The 17289-nt window shown below is 32.5% G+C and overlaps 1 protein-coding gene across 1 annotated transcript in view; it reads right to left on the reverse strand.

The window, feature by feature from the left end:
* Window positions 1–17289, reverse strand: part of LOC129225790 (adenylate cyclase type 5-like) — a 57226-nt gene that overhangs the window by 33983 nt on the left and 5954 nt on the right. Inside the window, exons 4-9 of the mRNA XM_054860300.1 lie at window positions 14731–14970; window positions 14150–14308; window positions 12019–12258; window positions 8445–8592; window positions 4577–4674; window positions 2093–2177 (exon numbers count right to left, since the gene is read on the reverse strand). Coding sequence (XP_054716275.1) covers window positions 2093–2177; window positions 4577–4674; window positions 8445–8592; window positions 12019–12258; window positions 14150–14308; window positions 14731–14970 — 970 coding nt within the window. The remainder of the gene's footprint in view (window positions 1–2092; window positions 2178–4576; window positions 4675–8444; window positions 8593–12018; window positions 12259–14149; window positions 14309–14730; window positions 14971–17289) is intronic.

Raw genomic sequence — 17289 nt, forward strand, 5'->3', positions numbered from 1 at the left:
GATGTAATGGAGCCCTGCTCAGCTAATTGATCAGCCTATTCATTACCCACAATGTCACAGTGACCAGGAACCCAGTACAAGGAAACCTTATTACTGGCTCGTCTTACCAATGCATTATGACATTTCCATACTGTCTTGGTTGAAAAGCCATAACAATCAAGAGCTTTTAACCCAGCCTTGCTATCAGAGAAGATTCTTATAGTTTTACAGGTTATGGCTCGCTCTAAGCAGTTAGTAACATATGCCACAATGGCTACAATTTCTGCCTGATAGACAGTTGCCAGGCTTCCTTAACGAAAAAAATAGCTTTGTGTTGTTGCTGCTGCAGTACGCACCAGAACCAGTTCCGGATGTTGTCTTTGATCCATCCATAAACCCAATTTCATGTGTTTTGCCAATAATTTTATGGGCATCCCTCCATTTTTCTCTGGAAGAAAACACAATGGTAATGAAAAAAATTGCTTTCCGTTTAGTAAAATGATAATAAAATGAAAGGCCTCACATGACGTTTATTTTTCTTAATATGATCACATAGCTGTCAATTAAAAATTACTTATAACTACACTTTTCTCTTTTTTACAGTGTCATAAAAAAATGTTTGAATTGTCAAGTATTACAGCGCTAACCGTATATTTGTACCACAATTAGTTGATTTTCCATGAATCTTTAAAATGAGTTAAGGAATTTTTGGACACCTTGTACTTTCGTTGATAATATGAAATTTTATAATGTTACTAGAGGACCCGACAGACGTTGTTCTGTTCAAACTTTTTCTCGCGTTTTCTTTGTTTTTTTCTAGCGTACTTGAAATATCTTCATAGATTGTATGGTTTGTTCCTTCGGCCATACTCAAAGGATAAAAATCATCCTCAGATATTAAGTATAAAAAATCTAGAACAAAGCCCATATAGAACAAACGGCAAATCCCGCTGCAACGTCCCCCATATGAAAAAGAATAAAACAATTGAAAGGGTATTGTTTGAAAAAATGATAAAGGTAAAAACAGTTCCCTGAATAAGTGAAAATCACTCCCCCTCCCTCCTGATGTAAAATGAACACATTCTTCAACTAAAATGACTAAACACTCTTTAAAAACCAAAAACAATTCTTTGCAGTTTAAAATATTTTGTCTAATATCTAAGAAATACAATAAATTACATTAACAGTAGCTTTAAAATGTAAACAAATGATCATGCAATTCTATTGTTTATGGCCAAAGTCGCCAAGTCACCACATTCCTGTAATCCAGCCGATCAGTGAGCGGAGTGAATTCCGACCGATTAGCGGTCCGATCTATTGAACGAAAACTTTTAAAACTTCACATTTTGCCTAATTTGTTCTTCCTACCAAAGATAAAAATATTCCACTGCATTGATCTTGTGTGCACAGAACCACCCTGTTATAATTTTTCTGAACGAAAATAAAATGTTTCGTCTTTCAATTCTACCATCTTTTCCTTGAATAATGTACTGATTAGTTTGATAATCCTCAAAGTGTTCTTGCCATTGGTGCCAAAACTCAAATAGAATTAAGTTGAGGAACAAATGCTGCTAAATACGGTTCTTTTTGATCATATGGTTAGGAAAACCTAAAGCAACGATCTGGTCACATGGTTTAACTACGACAACAGAAGATGCGGTTTGCGTGAACCTAGTGAAAGAAAACAGATTTCTTCCAGTTCTTTACTTTAAAATATATCACGGGACCTAAATTCGTTGCTTTCAAGCAATGAAGGCTTCACTCTCTCTACATTTTATCTGTTATCAATTGACATATCACAGTAGGAAATTTCATTACAAAAAGCAGAGCTGGCTTTCTTATTGTCCTTTGGCAACGGGTTAAATATTTATTTCAGTTCTCACTCAACAATAAGTTAAAATAAATATAAATCATTTCGGAGATATAACCATTCAATGTTTTAATTAATTAACGAAAATGTTTCCGATTCGATCCATCGCGCTTCTAAACCATGCTCGCCACAACTTAATCACACAAAAAATTTGATGAAAATCGGTCCAGCCGTTTAAAAGCTTTATGGTGACAAACGTCCGCACAGAAGATTTTTATATATTAAGATTACTTTTATACTTACAGGGCTCTTTGGTGCTTCTATAATGACTATGACAAATAGCAACATGAGGCCAGCACAAAACTGGAACAGCAATTGTAGCCAATATCTGAAATAAATAAATAAATACATATATAAAGGCAACCACATAAATGTAATGTAACCACACAACTGTATACTAATATTTTTTAAAAAGAAAAAAAAAAGACAAATTGTACATTTCAACTCATTTGAATTCAATTTAAAACTCAAAATCATTTGAATAAATTTAGCCTGCAGTTAATCAATTGTAAAAACTTCTATCTAAAATTTTTCAATTGGTTACACAATAGTCCAGACATCGCAATCATAGTTACCACTAAGTGTGGAAATGGGATACAAATATTAATAATTCAATGTTATAACAGTCATTTATGAGTGATTTCTTCAGTCTGTTACATTTAATCACTACAATGATTCTCATAATTGATCTATTATTTGGTTCTGTTATCCATTATTTGAACCAAACAGTTGAGAAACACAAACAGAATGCAGATTTAGTGAACTTAGTAAAAAGAAAAATAACTAAAACACTTGATGAACAAAACTTACTAGCTAGTTTAAAGAAAAAAAAAAGAGAAAGAAAAAGCATCTTATAGCCGACTTTGACGGATATTAAGAAAGAATGTCTTGAAAACATTCTACAAAAATGAGTTCGTTTATCCATCCTTAGATTACTTTATGAACTTAAAGTCCAACTTTTTGATTTCTAGCCATAGTTTGCAGAATTTCAAATTGAATCAAAATTAATACATTAATCAGGTATTAAAAATGATGGAAGATCACAAGAATTTCTAGAAACTTTTAAACTATGAAGGCATTTTTTATTTTAATTTATTATTTAAAGATAGTACAGGCTAAGCGAATGATTTTCTCTCCCCCCCCCCCATTTTTTTTTGAACAGAAAGTTTTGTATTCATCTAGTTCTTAAATCTGATAACATTTATTATCAAATTGCTTGATATTATCAAAATGCTTAAGTCTTGATATGACTGCATTAAGTGGAAACAACAATAATATTTTAAAATTTCTTAATTTCTACACAAACTCAAACTGAAATTATTGCCACATAAGAAAACTCGGAACAGTTGAATTTTATTTGAAAATTATTTTACATTAGCAGACTTGAAAATATTTTCTTCAATCTTCCGGTATCTGTCTATCTCTGCATTGATTTATCTATCGATCCATACATCTCTCTATCTCTAAAAGCTTTTGGACTGAAACCATGATTAGCAACTATCATCTAAGAAACATCAGAATAGGTGAATTTTATTTTGAATTTTTTTTTAACCATATTAGCAGAATATATGAATATACATACAACAAGCTATGTATATCTGTCCCTGTATTGATCTACCTCTGTATACTTCTATCCATCTCTGGATTTATCTATCTATACAGTGGCGTATGCAGGACTTTTTCAAAGGAGGGGGAGGTTCAATTTTCTCCCCATATACGTAAAACGATCCCCCCCCCCCCCAATCTCCTAAAGTAAAAGAGTTGGAGATTTTAGCTAATGCAATACCAGTGCTTGGCAATTTCTTAGGTGGAGCAAAGACAAATTTTGCTGCCCTTGACACATGAAAATTGAGATCATATTTTAAAGTTCAAATAAACCTTTTTTGAATAAAAAGAAATTAAAATATTATTAATATATCTTTCGTAACAAGGCAGCAAGTTTAATTCTACTTTTACATTAGTTATACAGGTATGAACCTAATTGCAAGAGCATGTTTTGCACAGAAATGTGATCAGGGGGAAGTTTTCTGAATTCTAGTTCTAAAAACTTTTGACAATGTTAAAGAAAGAGAAGTTGTGGGGGACTGCCAATGAAATTTTTTCAAAATTTAAGTCCTAAAATCGTAAATGTAGGTCATACTTGGTTAAAAAATGAGAAATTTGAGGAATTTTAAACTTTCTTTATTTAAGATGGGACATTAAATCATTTGCAAGGAAATAATATAAACTGCATTGGTAGGGGAAACAAAACATTTAAAATTTATTTGAACAGTATGATGAAAGGGGAGCCCAGTAAACGAGACAGTACTTCTCGCTCCCTCGCCAGAGATCTGGGTTCAATTCCCGGGTTGGGCTTGACCGATTTAGCCTTTCATCTCCTCGGCACGCGTTTTAAAATGAATATCAAATGTGCTTGTGAACGAAGCACAGGGGATTCCGTGTTCGGCTGATCACCTAAGCAAAAGATCTGCCTTTACCTCATGGGCGTTTGCACTACTGAGTTTAGTTTAGTATGATAAAAGGTTACAGCTTTATAATTGACACATTTACAACAACTTGGAGTAGTTTCAAACATATCTATCATCCTAAGCCTTTCATTTAAGTTATTTTGTTAGGATTTGATTTTGATTAGAAATTGAAATTCATTTGAGATTTTTTCTACAACAATAAGGGAAAATAAGGAGAACTATTAAAAACTTCGTTCATGATTCAACATGGTATACTTACATTGGTAAAATAACAAACTGGATGATTAATATAAATAACTGCAAAAACCCAGCACAAATGAAATAAGTTGATAATTTCTGGTCACCTTCCTTCATATACTGAAAAAGAAGAATATATATATATATCAGCAAAATTTTCTTGTGTTACAGAGTATGAATGGATTTTCAAAGATAGATCTTATTTTTTTAAGCTTCAACAAAATATATCTTCTTGCTAGGTAGCTACAAAAAGTAAATATGATTTAAGTTATTTTATGTTATGAGACAATTTTAGCTTTTGAACAAACTTTTACCTTACATTTATATTAAAATAAAAGGCAAAGGGGAAAAAAATGACATTGTGAGTTTATGAAAAAATACCAGAATGTCTTAAAAGAGAAAAATTTGGGAGGGGTGAGGGTAGAAATGAAAACAGTTGGAAAAAATGGTAAATTTCGGAAAAAACGGATATTAAGTTTTCCCCCAGAAGAAGTTTATTTTTACTCCGGAAAAATTGAAAAAATGATTTTTTTCAACTTTTCAGGAAGTTTTAATTGAAGTTTTCAGCAAAAAGTGATTAGAAATTTCTCATACTTAAATTCTGATGCAAAATTCCTCCCCCACCCCCTCCTTGTATGTTAAAATACTGTCTAACTTCGATAATGCAAGTTGTTATATGACAATGTAATTTGAATATAGATCAAAAAATATTGAATACTTTTTGCAAAAAAAAATTAAACCAATATCCTTAGTGAAGAATTTATTTTCCTCCTTTATAAAACAAACATAATTTTGATCACAGAACTATGTTTCTGCTCACTGTGTGAACCAAATGTACAGGGTGCGGCAAAAAAACCTGGGCAAACATTTTTCCATGTCACTTTATTAAAAATAAATTAACAAAACAAAAAATAATATAAGAAGACCTTTAGCAATCAATAAATTAATTGGTTTCAAACTGGCTGCCTTTTGAAGTAATACAGAGGTGCAACTGCTCATTGAAATTTTCTTTCTTGGGCCACAAAACCTTTAATCAATCCTATTCTTTATAAAGCAATCAGTTTAGAAAGTCCAAACTTATGTGTAACTTAGGACAGACCTTTGACTCTAAAACAGGCCATACAGTGTAATAAATGGGATATAGGTCTAGCGAGTAGAGTGTCCACTCTAAAGATGATATGTTAAAAACAATGCACCATGCACCACTCATGTCTTTTTGGCCGTATGAACTGGTGTGGAGTCAAATTGAAATGGCCAGTCTACATTGCTGTGCTGAAGCGCTGTTATGTCCACAAAAGTACAACAGCTTCTAAAATGTCATTCTGGTACAATTTTGATTCATTTTATGGCTCTCATGCACAAAAAAACAGATTTTTTGATGCTTGTGCTGATTCCACCATCACAGACAAAGCCTGACTTCAGGTTTTGGCGATGTTTAACATTTTCTAAGATGGTTGGAGTGTACTACCAAATCCTATTGTTTTGGGGGTTATGAGCTGGTTGAACCGTAAATAAGTGAAGGGTATCTCTTCCTGCGTGGACTTGCTGCCCGTCTCAGACGTTTCTGTCATCTTTGGAGTCATACGAATGACTGAACTTTTTGGAACTCGTAAAACTTCTGTTTGAGCTGTTTTTACTCTTAGTTGCACTTATCGGTCACAAATTCCCACCACATGAATGACTTCTCTGGTGGATACCCAAGGAATTTATTGAACTTACTTTTGGATGATCGGACGATTGACTGAAATGTTCACTGTTCATTTTTGTACACTTTCCGGACATTGACTATCATAGGTCTTTTGCTTAAAATTGTAAGAAAACCGAAAAACAATACATAAACTAGGAGATATATGGTAAATTATTTTCTAATAAAGTGAGACACAAAAATAAATAAGACACTCATTTAAAATCAAATTACTTTACTTCCATTTGATGATGCAATCTTTGTCAGTTTTTTTTTTTTTTTTTTTTTTGCCGCCCCCTGTATGCTGCCATGCTAGGCACAAAAATGAAATCTGCAGTTGAGCTCAAGAAGTTTGGCTCTTCCATATATTTAATTCAGCTTTTTTTTTCAGAATTTTTTTAAAAAATAATTCCTGATATAATGACCCGAAAACATTTTATTTATTAAATTAAATACGAAACAGAGAAGCACTGGGTTATAATAACTCAGTTTTGTTTAAAATTGCAGGTATGACTTCTTTTACTACCGTACTTAGCACGGCCGTATGATTAAACTGAAACTCCATTTAAGTGTTTGTTCAGCTTTAGAAACCATTATGCAATTTTGGTTTGGGGTTTCTGTTGGGAAAAAAAAAAGAAAAACCAATTTAGTTTTGATTTGGACTTAGACTGAATTCGAAAAAATCAAAAATTTTCAATCTTTCATTTTCAACCTTCAAGTTTTCATTTTCAGACAGTAAAGTTACATTGCAAGGAAGGGATATCATACTTATTTTTCTTTCGAGCAATATTAATCAGGTTTGAAAGTCAAAAATTGCAATTATTATTTGGAGTTTCAATGGCAATCTAAAATAGAAAATATAATTGATATGATTAAGACACACCTTACTCAATATTATTGGATGAACGACGACTTGACTTATTTCTGGTGTTTGACAAAGAAAGCTCTTAGTTATAAAACAAAAAGTTTTTTTTTAATTAAACTTACCTTTATGTGTATTTCTCTCAAACAGAAAAATAAGATATGTGGAATGCATATATTTTTTAATGCTTAACCCTTTTATACAGGATGTTCTCTTTTAACCTGCAAGACCTTTATTTTCACAACCATTAGTCCTAGATGTATACTTCCAATTGCAAAAATGTTCAAAATCAGTTGCAAAGTTAAGATATTGAAAGTTTGAAGTAAAAATAAAAATGAGTCAAAAAATACGAAATTTAACTTTTTATACAGGTCCCAGGTCTTCTGACTTATGTTTAGGGAAATAATCTCCATTAAAAAATAATTCCAACACAAAAAGTTTGAAAATAGTACGACCAATATTCACCGAGATACGCAACGCAGTGTTTTGTGACTTGCACCACTTTTCACTCGCGGTCAATAACACCTTTTGGGGGAAAATATAGTGGTCAACAAGTGTTTAAAATTATATGTGTGCATAGAGTGAGGTTTTTCAAATAGTTCGAGGTTTTGTAGTGTGCTTTTGCGTATCACAGCATAACATTTGCACTTATTTTTGAATAGCAATGAAAAATATAAATACCTTGTTTTTCTTTGACGACATGTCATTTCTCTGAAAAGTCGATAAGTTCCAATCTCATCTTCTGTATGGTCCTTTTAAACTTTAAACTGGAATATCTCCCCGAGTTTTGTTAGCAGAAATGTCAAGTTTTGTGTCAGTAATAGTTTTTAATGGAGATTATTTCTCTAAACATTAGTTAGGGGGCCTAGGACCCGTATAAAAAATTATTTTTATTTTTTGACTTATTTTTATTTTCATTTCAAACTTTCAATATCTTAACTCTGCATTTGATTTTGAACTTTTTTTGCGATTGGAAATATATATTTAGGACTTGTGGTTGCAAAAATAAAGGCCTTGCAGGTTAAAATGGAACACCCTGTATGTGCTAAGAAACAGAGCTATGAAAAAACCCTATTTTTATTCATAAAAAAATCAATTTTTCCATTTTTCTTTCAAAAAAAACGTTTTTTTTCCCCATTTCAAAATTTCTGGAAATTTTACATCTCTAGGCGGGGGGATCCTTTTTTAAAACTCGAAGAACTCCCACAATATGTTGGATTTTTTTTTTAATTCTAAGATTATTTTTTCTATTTTGTGCATAATGGCTCAGAAGAACAAATATTATTATTCAAAAAAAGAAGAAAAAGAAAAGAAAAAATCTTAAAAGTTCTAAAAGTTACTTACTTTTTCTTCTATATCAGCTTTATGAAATGAATTTGTAAAAGGCCTACAATGTTCGTCTCTAAGACGATCTATACTACGAGCGTCAATGGCTCGGGACAAATAATCATTTACTTCATCTTGAGGATTTTTGAATTCTCTCCTTCGATAGCTTGAAATAAAATGAATGAAAAATTATTTTAAAAAAGTGAGTACATCAATGCTTTTATACACCTTTTGACATACAGAGAAACCTGTGTTTAACGATACTGTTTATAACAATAACCTGTCTATAACAATATTTTTTTTTGGCCCCAGCAAAATGTCAGCATGAATAATCAAACTGTCTATAAAAATATTTTTTTTAGGTCCGAACAGTATCGTTGTAGACAGGTTTTACTGCAGAATGAATTTTTTATCGAGATAAGTCCACCGTTTCCCAAAACTCATACTTGCAAAAAAAAAAAAAAAAAAATACTTAAGGATTCAATAAATTTTAAATCCCCCATGACATTCACTTATTGATTTCTACACAGGTACTCCTGTGTAAGAAAAATAATTTTGAAGGTTTTATTAAGATGAAACCGGTTACATACAAACTAGCAAAAAAAAAAAAAAAAATTTCAAATTAGTGAAGAAAAACAACAAGGGAGTTTTTTCAGTAATATAATGCACAATATTACGAAGTGAAGAGTTCAGTGGGGAAAGTAACAAAGTGACTTAAGAGCACATTTGGAGTGGAAGATACACAAGCTATGAAATATTGCAGCTGGTTTAAACAAATGAGGATTCCACTCACTATTTGCTGATTAAAATGAGGGTTTCTTTAAGGCCTGTTTTCTTTAAATTTAAAGGAAAAAAAAAGAGAAAAATTTAATTATTTAAGATTATTTTTACATATTTTTTCAAAAGGCAAGGAATCGATTGATTTGAAACATATGAAGTTTTCCTCTATCATTCTCTATCTTTTAGTATTACAGATTAGAATTATAATGCAGTGGCACCACATGGCATGGGATAGGTTTGTCATTAGACTGTCTTCACTTGGATCTTGCTACTTAGATCTTACAACTTAAATCCAGAGGCGTAACTTGGCCACGCAAAGTAGGAGGGCAAACTTTTTTTTCAAGGGAAATTTATTTGATTCATATTTTGCCATCCAACTAAAATTCTAAAAAAAAATTACTTTTTCAAAAAATAAATGAATTTAAGAAATCATCATAATTTTCCCAAAAACATATGCTGATACTCTTTTGTTGTTGTATTTATAGTTTACATGATCACTGGCGCCAAACAGTTTTGCTTACATTTTGTAATCCTAAAGTACGGATATCGTTTTCTAAGTTGCGTTGGTTTTAATTTTCGAATAATTCCATGGACTAATTGGAAAGTTCAAGGAATTCTGTACCTTGGAAATTATTTTTCTTTCTTTCCAAAGTTGTTTTCCAGGATTCCAGGAATGAAGAATCTGTACAGTGTATACACCTTGCTATTAGTGACCTATGCCCTGAACCAAAGTAATATTCTACTTCAGTGACGCAACCAGAAAAAAAAATAGGGGGGGGGGGGGGGGAGAGGAAGCACACATCTAAAAAGAAAAGAAAAATTTAGAACTGATAGTAAAGATAGTAAAGGGGGGGTCCGGGAGAGAAAATTTTGAAATTTTTAGCTTTAAAAACGCAATTTTAGACTTTCTTCGTTGATGTTAATGTGACAAAAGGTGCAGGGGTCTCAGCGGAATTTCTAGAACTTGAAGCTTTAAAAACGTGATTATACGCCATATTTTATCGACGTTAGGGTAACGGATGGAGCTCAAGGACTGTCCCCGATCGATTTTTTTTATAGGTTGAAATCAATTCCTCCTCCCCCTGCTTTCAACATTGAAGTTTAAAAACGCAATTTTAGACAAACGTTGAAGATTTTACGGGAAGGAGGTTCTGAAGCTCTTCCCTGTTGAAATTTTTAAAATTACGGTGCTAAAAACTAAAGCAATGTTTTATAATCAGGGGTTATTCCATTTAATTTTTTTTTAAAGTATAGTTTAAAAAACCAAACTGCTTATGGTATTGAAGGCTGGCGGCATAGGGACCCTTGCCCGAATAGTCTTAAAACGCGGTTGTAAGACCACATTTTGTAATATTAGGGCCAGTAATTTTAAGAAATTAAAACCCCAAACACGGAATCTTAAGCGATTTTTGATGTTGTTTGGTAATTGGGGGCTTTCCCCTGGAAAATTCGCGAAATTGAAACCTGAAAATGAAATGTCAAACGCTCCATAATGCTTTCGGTGTGTGTGTGTGTGTGGGGGGGGGGGGCTCTTCGGAGGAGCAGCATTTTGATAACTCTTATTTTTAGACGAACTAGGGAAAAAAAAGAGAAAAATAGGACGGAGTGGTGGGGGTGATTGCTGATCAATAAGCTGCTACTTATGAATATTTTTTATTCAAAGATTTCTTTTTAAAAGAAATAAAGATTTTCCCGTAACATTACTATTAATTTCTAAAAATTACTTTGTTTTCGAAAGAAGACTTCTCATCAATAATAAAGAATAGTTTTAAAAAACATTCAACTCAAACATTCTATGGGGCTCGGGCTTTAAGTTTAATTTCTGGTTGTACTACTGTTCTATTTTGACCCGTCCATTACATGGTTGGTTGTTCATTCATGTGAGCTCCGATTAAAGGATTAAAAGTAAATTTCGCTCTAAGAAAAACTTCGGAATTTTGCAGCAACATTTCCGCTCTTTCCCGAAAACACTCATTTTTTTGGTCATGTAATCCTAGTTTACTACCTGAATTTAGTAAACTAGGATTACATGCCTATATGTATTGTGAGGGGGGGGGAGATGTTCATCATCACTTCGGGATTAGGCGATCAGGCACACGGGCCTCTTCTGGGCTTCAGTTGCGCCGCCTTGGTGTAGTTTAAAAACAGATTAATTATAGGTTGAAATTACTAATTGGTGGTTGAAGACAAGGATACATCTTTTGCATATAATTCATGACAATTGCATTGATAATATGCAAATTACATTTTATTATCATTTGAAAATAATATATAGATCATTTGACAAACAATTTTTAAAAATCCTTTGCTTAAGAACTAGGGGGGCAAAATTTTTGCCAATAGCTCAAAAAAAGTAGAGGGGCACTTGGCCCCCTATGCCCCCCCCCCTAGTTTATGCCAATGCTTAAATCTAATAAAAATAATAATTAAAAATAAAAAAAATGTAAAACAGTGTGTTAAAACTGAAGCAAACAGAAATATTTCCCATATTAATTAAAAATTCCTCATTTAATGCTTATAAGTGTCTGCAGTGGTGTTCCCATAGGGTATAATCCATATACGTCGTATACTCTTAAACATTTTTTAGACATATAGCGTATACCCTCAAGCTTCACAATTTTTCATATCATGACATATTATATATATGATTGCATACTCATATTCTGTATAGCTGATTATTGGGAGTATACTCTCAGAAAATTTGATGATTACTGTGTGTCTGTGTTTAGTTTATTTCCAGCTTGAACAATTTACATATTGTGCGAAACTTCCTTGAAAAGTACAATTTAATCAATATTAAAAATTACAATACCTGCTGTCAAATTTACGCATGTCAGAATGACCCATCATTCTCATTTCTTTGGAAATATTATTTGGCGCTGTGTATTGAGGTGGACGAACAGAACTGATACGCTTTTTTTCATCAGGGATGATGAGGAATGTTTCAATGTTCTGGTCTCTCAGATACTTGTGTCTTTCTTCACCAAAACCTGGATCCACTTCATATTCGTTATTTAAGCAATTCAATGTTTCTCTAGTAACATGAACATGCCTAAGAATGGGAAGAGTTAGAAAAGTAATACCACTGCAAATTAAACTAAATTTTATTCATACATCTATAAATAAAAAGCAAGTGAGCAATGTACAAGATAAAGAAATAATGCTACAAACAAAACAATAAAAAAATTAAAATATTAATTTGAATTCTGAAATTTTGAATTCAAATTATGTTTTTCGCAATCACAAGTTGCAACACGACCCTACTCATTGGAGTTAATTGTTTCTAGAAACGGCTGTCCCCCCCCCAAACCTGCCCCTCCTCCTGGGCGGTTATGTGTGTATAGTGTTGTGTGTAGGTGCGTGCGTGCATGTGTATGTTTTTGTGTGTGCGTAGACATGTGTATGTATGTAGGCGTGTGTGAGTTTGTATGTGTGTGAGTGTGCATGTGTATGAGAGTGCATGTGTGTGAGTGTGTGTAGGACATGGACACCACCGACCAGGAGCAGCGGATTCTGGGGGACTTCGCTCAGGACCAGAGGCTGGTGGGTGGTGGTGCTGCAGAGGCCCCTGGTCCAAGCTGAAAAAAGAACCAAACATCAAGGATGGTCAAGTGAGAACAATAAGCAATTGTGATTGCTCAAAAAAAGAAGAAAGAAATAGTATTTATCAGCCATTAGAAAGATGAAGCAAAGTTTGTTAGACATAAGAACAGTGCTAAACTAACTCATAAAACAGATAAGTGACCCTTATTTTTAAATATCAGCATTCTGTTAAAAGCAGTTTGTTAGAATTCAAGTTGATTTATCACGCCAACATTGAGTCTCTACAGAGGTACATACTTGATCCTGTACAGGTGATAATGATACTTACACATGATCTAGCAAAGGGGCTCTGTAATAAATGCGTGGGTCATGGATGCATGAAACTGATTTTTTTTTTTTTTGCAATCTAAGAATAATGCTGATTCACGCTTCTTTTCCTGTTTAAATGTGTTTCCACAGCAGAGAGCAGACTACATCAATGAGTCTTTTTATCATGTGTAATATTGAATCAGCTATGGTATATTTTGTAAAGTGGTCATTGACGGACAGAATAGATCCAACTATGCCCAGGGACTAAATTTTACAAAATTTTTTAGAAACATTTATGATTGGTTATACTCATACAAATATCTTCATTAAATTCAGAAGTAATAAAATGCTCAAAGCAATGCAGGAAAATAATTCCTACCTAGATGAATTTTAGCGAAACAGAGTCACATACAATTGAATTAATTTAGGAATAAATATTGGATCCAGGTTGACATTTAATTCTACTATGCAGAAAGGACGAAATTTATTGATCAGTGAATCACTTTAGAAAGAAAAAATAAGGACCGATTGCGGTGGAACTTCTCATGCCAGAGATAATCTCATTCTTGTCACGTCATAACAAAAATGACCCTTATTGGCTTTTCAAATCATATGAATTTCATTGCCTTCTTTTTAAGTGGTACAGAAAATGAGGAAGACAGTTAGCAATAAGTTACCGCCGCCAAGCCAAGGCCAGAATTAAATGCAATATACCAGACAGCCTGGTTATCACATCCTGAGATTAAAGTTTCGTTCTTCTTAGAACTCCTCAGTCCAGAATAGTGAATAACCGAGCTGGAAGCAGATGTCATCTCATTGAAGCTGAGATGAAATCTCTTCAAGGAGATGACACCTGCATCCAGCACGATTATTTGCTATTCCCGACTGAGGAGCTCGAATGAGAACGAAACTACAGTCTCAGGGTGCGATAACCGGACTGCATAATGTATTGCATGAGGAAGATAGTGTTAAAATTTGAAAGCTTTTGCAAAAGGTGTAAAAGTAGGAAGCTATGTTTACGTAAGCAAATAAACTGTAAGCAGAAAGAAATGTCTTACTTTTGAACATAAATTAAAAATAAAATGTCTTACCCAGGAATCCCACCAGCTTCCATGTAATTAGCTAAAGTGACATCATTAGACCATACATCAAACTGCCATTTTCTTAAGCCTAAAACACCACAGTGCACTCTTCCAGTATGAATACCAACTCTCATATTTACATCAACACCAGTTACTTCACGAACTAAACTAAGCATAATTAAAACCAAATTAGAATTTAGAACAATAAAAAGAAACAACAATACATAATCTATATATGTAAAGAGTATTAAGGCTGGATACAAGAGGGAAAATGAGAAATTTTTCAGTGAGAAAGAAAAACAGGGTTCATGAACTATTTGTCGAGTAAAAATCAAGCACTTTGAAGGGTTTTCCAGAACTCTTCACAGCAAAAATCAAGGATGTGGTTACAAATGAAATAAATGGAATCTAATTAAACACAAATTACGTTACAAAAAAAAACTTGTGAGCGCGGGATATTTGAGTCAGTGGTTAATTGATAGGAATAAATTGAATCTTGAATGCTGTATTGTATTTAATATATAAGCATAAAATCTGATACCAAAGGAAACTACAAATTTAAAAAATAAGAGTCAGTAGCAGAAACTTACGCTATAGCTTCAATCATATCAAGTCCCATTTCCACACAGCACTGTGCATGATCTGGACGGGGTTCAGGAAGCCCACTGACACAGTAGTAACAATCACCAAGTAATTTTATCCTCAAGCAATGATTTTCAGCAGCAAGTTTATCAAAGCGTGCAAAAAGCTCATTTAAGATTTTTACAACCTCTTCAGCTGTACATTGGGAGGACAGACTAGTAAAGCCACAGATGTCGGCAAACAAAATGCTGAAAATAATAACTATTAAAAAAAGAGATTCAGAATAAAATGTTTCATTATGCATTTATAACAACACACAGACACTCGCAGAAAAATCGCTCTTGGAAAACAAGAGAAAAAATGATTTTACTAAATGCCAGGGTTAGCTTTATATTGTCCCAAGCATCAAAAACTGATTCAAACTACTACTGTCCACCGTAACTTGGAGGTCAAATCAAAGTCCATCATTTATTTGACTCTAGAAGACTCACGAATCGATTTAAAAAATACAAAAAATTTTAAAACAAAAACCCATTTTATACCTTTCATATACATTATTCTTTAACATTCTGTTCATATAGATATTTTTCTTCTTCAGGAAATAATAATTCAGGCAGTAGAGGGTTAAATTGTTAAAAAAGAGTTTAAACTATTAAAAACTATCAAAAACCTATGTTGATGCTGAGAAAATAACAGAAGACAAAATTTTATGTGGAATGTTCAGCATACTTTAAAATAAAATTAAATATACTTATATATTAATTCTGTAGCCTGTTTTTTGTTCCTATGCGAGATCTTCTTCAATTCTTGATCGATTTCTTTGATTTACACCTCATTTTAAAGTTTATCGTGCAGGCTAATGAAAAATAGATCCACGGTCTAAAAATTGTTTTTTTATGTCAAAAAAAAACCTGTTTTAATGCACCGGACTGAAGTTTTTGGTTAAATTTATAAGTTTAACTTGTGCTGTGACCGACAGAGCTGAATAGCTCAATCAGCAGAGCGTTCGATTGGTAACCAGAAGAACGAGTGTTTTCAACACATTTTACGTCAGCATCTTTGAAATAATTTTTTTTACTTCGTTTAAATCACTCATTTTAAAGTACGAAATTTACTGGTGCATTTATACTTTGCCATTAGTTACTATTTCAGCAATGCTAGTAGATATTCCCCCCCCCCCCAAAAGAGAGATTTAATAAATTTTAATGTTTTTCTCTATTGACAGTCAACTTACTACTGCAGATATGCTGTAGTTCATCAAATAAAACAAAAAAAAAAAAAAAAAAAAAAAGCTAGTAAACAGTAGAAATGCCTGTAATATAGAATTAAAACAAAATAGAATAGTAATGAGTTAAGTTGATATTTTATAGTAAAATTTTGCTAGCAATGAAAATAATTAAAGCTGTCCCCATCTTTATGCATGCATGGATAATTCAAGCATGTGTTAACATTAATAAAGAAAATTTAGTCATTTTTGATTCAGCAAATTCTTAAATTATCCATCTAATTAATGAATTGTTTCAGAATAATACTAGATACACTATTATAAAAAATATGAAAAAATATTTTGGACATGACAGTTTTAAACATGGTTAAAACTGTCATGCGTCAAAAACTTTCCAATCCAGCTAAATACAAAATACTTTAAAATTTCTTATCAAGATGCAAACATAGTGACATTGTGTCATCCGTCACAGAAGGGGAGAGGGAGGGGATCAAAGTTACATTAATTTGCTTACACCACTAACAGTACTAAAATGTACACTGTTTATTCTAACCTTTTATTTGTTATAAACAAATTCCATAAAGAGTAAGCATAATGGTTTTGATATTCAAGTATTTTCATTGCTTAATAACTAATGAATAATTAAATAAACATGCACTTCTGCATGGTGGCAGTAATTTGTTTCGATTTAACTTTGCACTGATAAGAAATATTGTTTAAACCAGTGGTTGGAAGTAGCGCGCTACAAGTAGCGACGCTATTGTAGTAGCTACATTTTTTAGTAGTTTGTAGTGTAGCGCACTACTTGAAAAAAAGAGTAGTGTAGTGAGTAGTTCACTACAAAAAAATAGTAGTTTGTAGCGATTTCTGAAAACTACTTTTTAATAAAGATTTTTTTTTTTTTTTAAAGAAACAATTTGGTTCAAACGAATTTGACTCGTGCAAATCTAACGCGAGTACATCAACGGATGCAATGAGAAATAAGACTTATAAAAATATGAGATAACCTCTGGCATATCATTTTGACGCCATACGTTCTATCTGTTTGACGCCATTAGTTCGTTTGCAATTGTAATTTTCATATTTCGCCAAAATTTGTATTGAATAGAGCTTGACTTAAAAAGAAAAGTATATATGAATTAGCGATAACCACCAATTTAGTAACTCCTTTGTTTTTTCTGACTGTAGGGAATGTCCCGTGGATGAACGTTTTGAACTTCAAAGAGATCCAACACTGTAAAAACATTTATTTTCACAAAAATGAAGATATCAATGAATTTGTGAATTGAAAATTTCGTTAATTTTATATGAACAAACCTAAAGTTGAAAAGAAAAATATATA

This window comes from Uloborus diversus, chromosome 7, assembly GCF_026930045.1.
Source record: "Uloborus diversus isolate 005 chromosome 7, Udiv.v.3.1, whole genome shotgun sequence".
NCBI lineage: Eukaryota > Metazoa > Arthropoda > Arachnida > Araneae > Uloboridae > Uloborus > Uloborus diversus.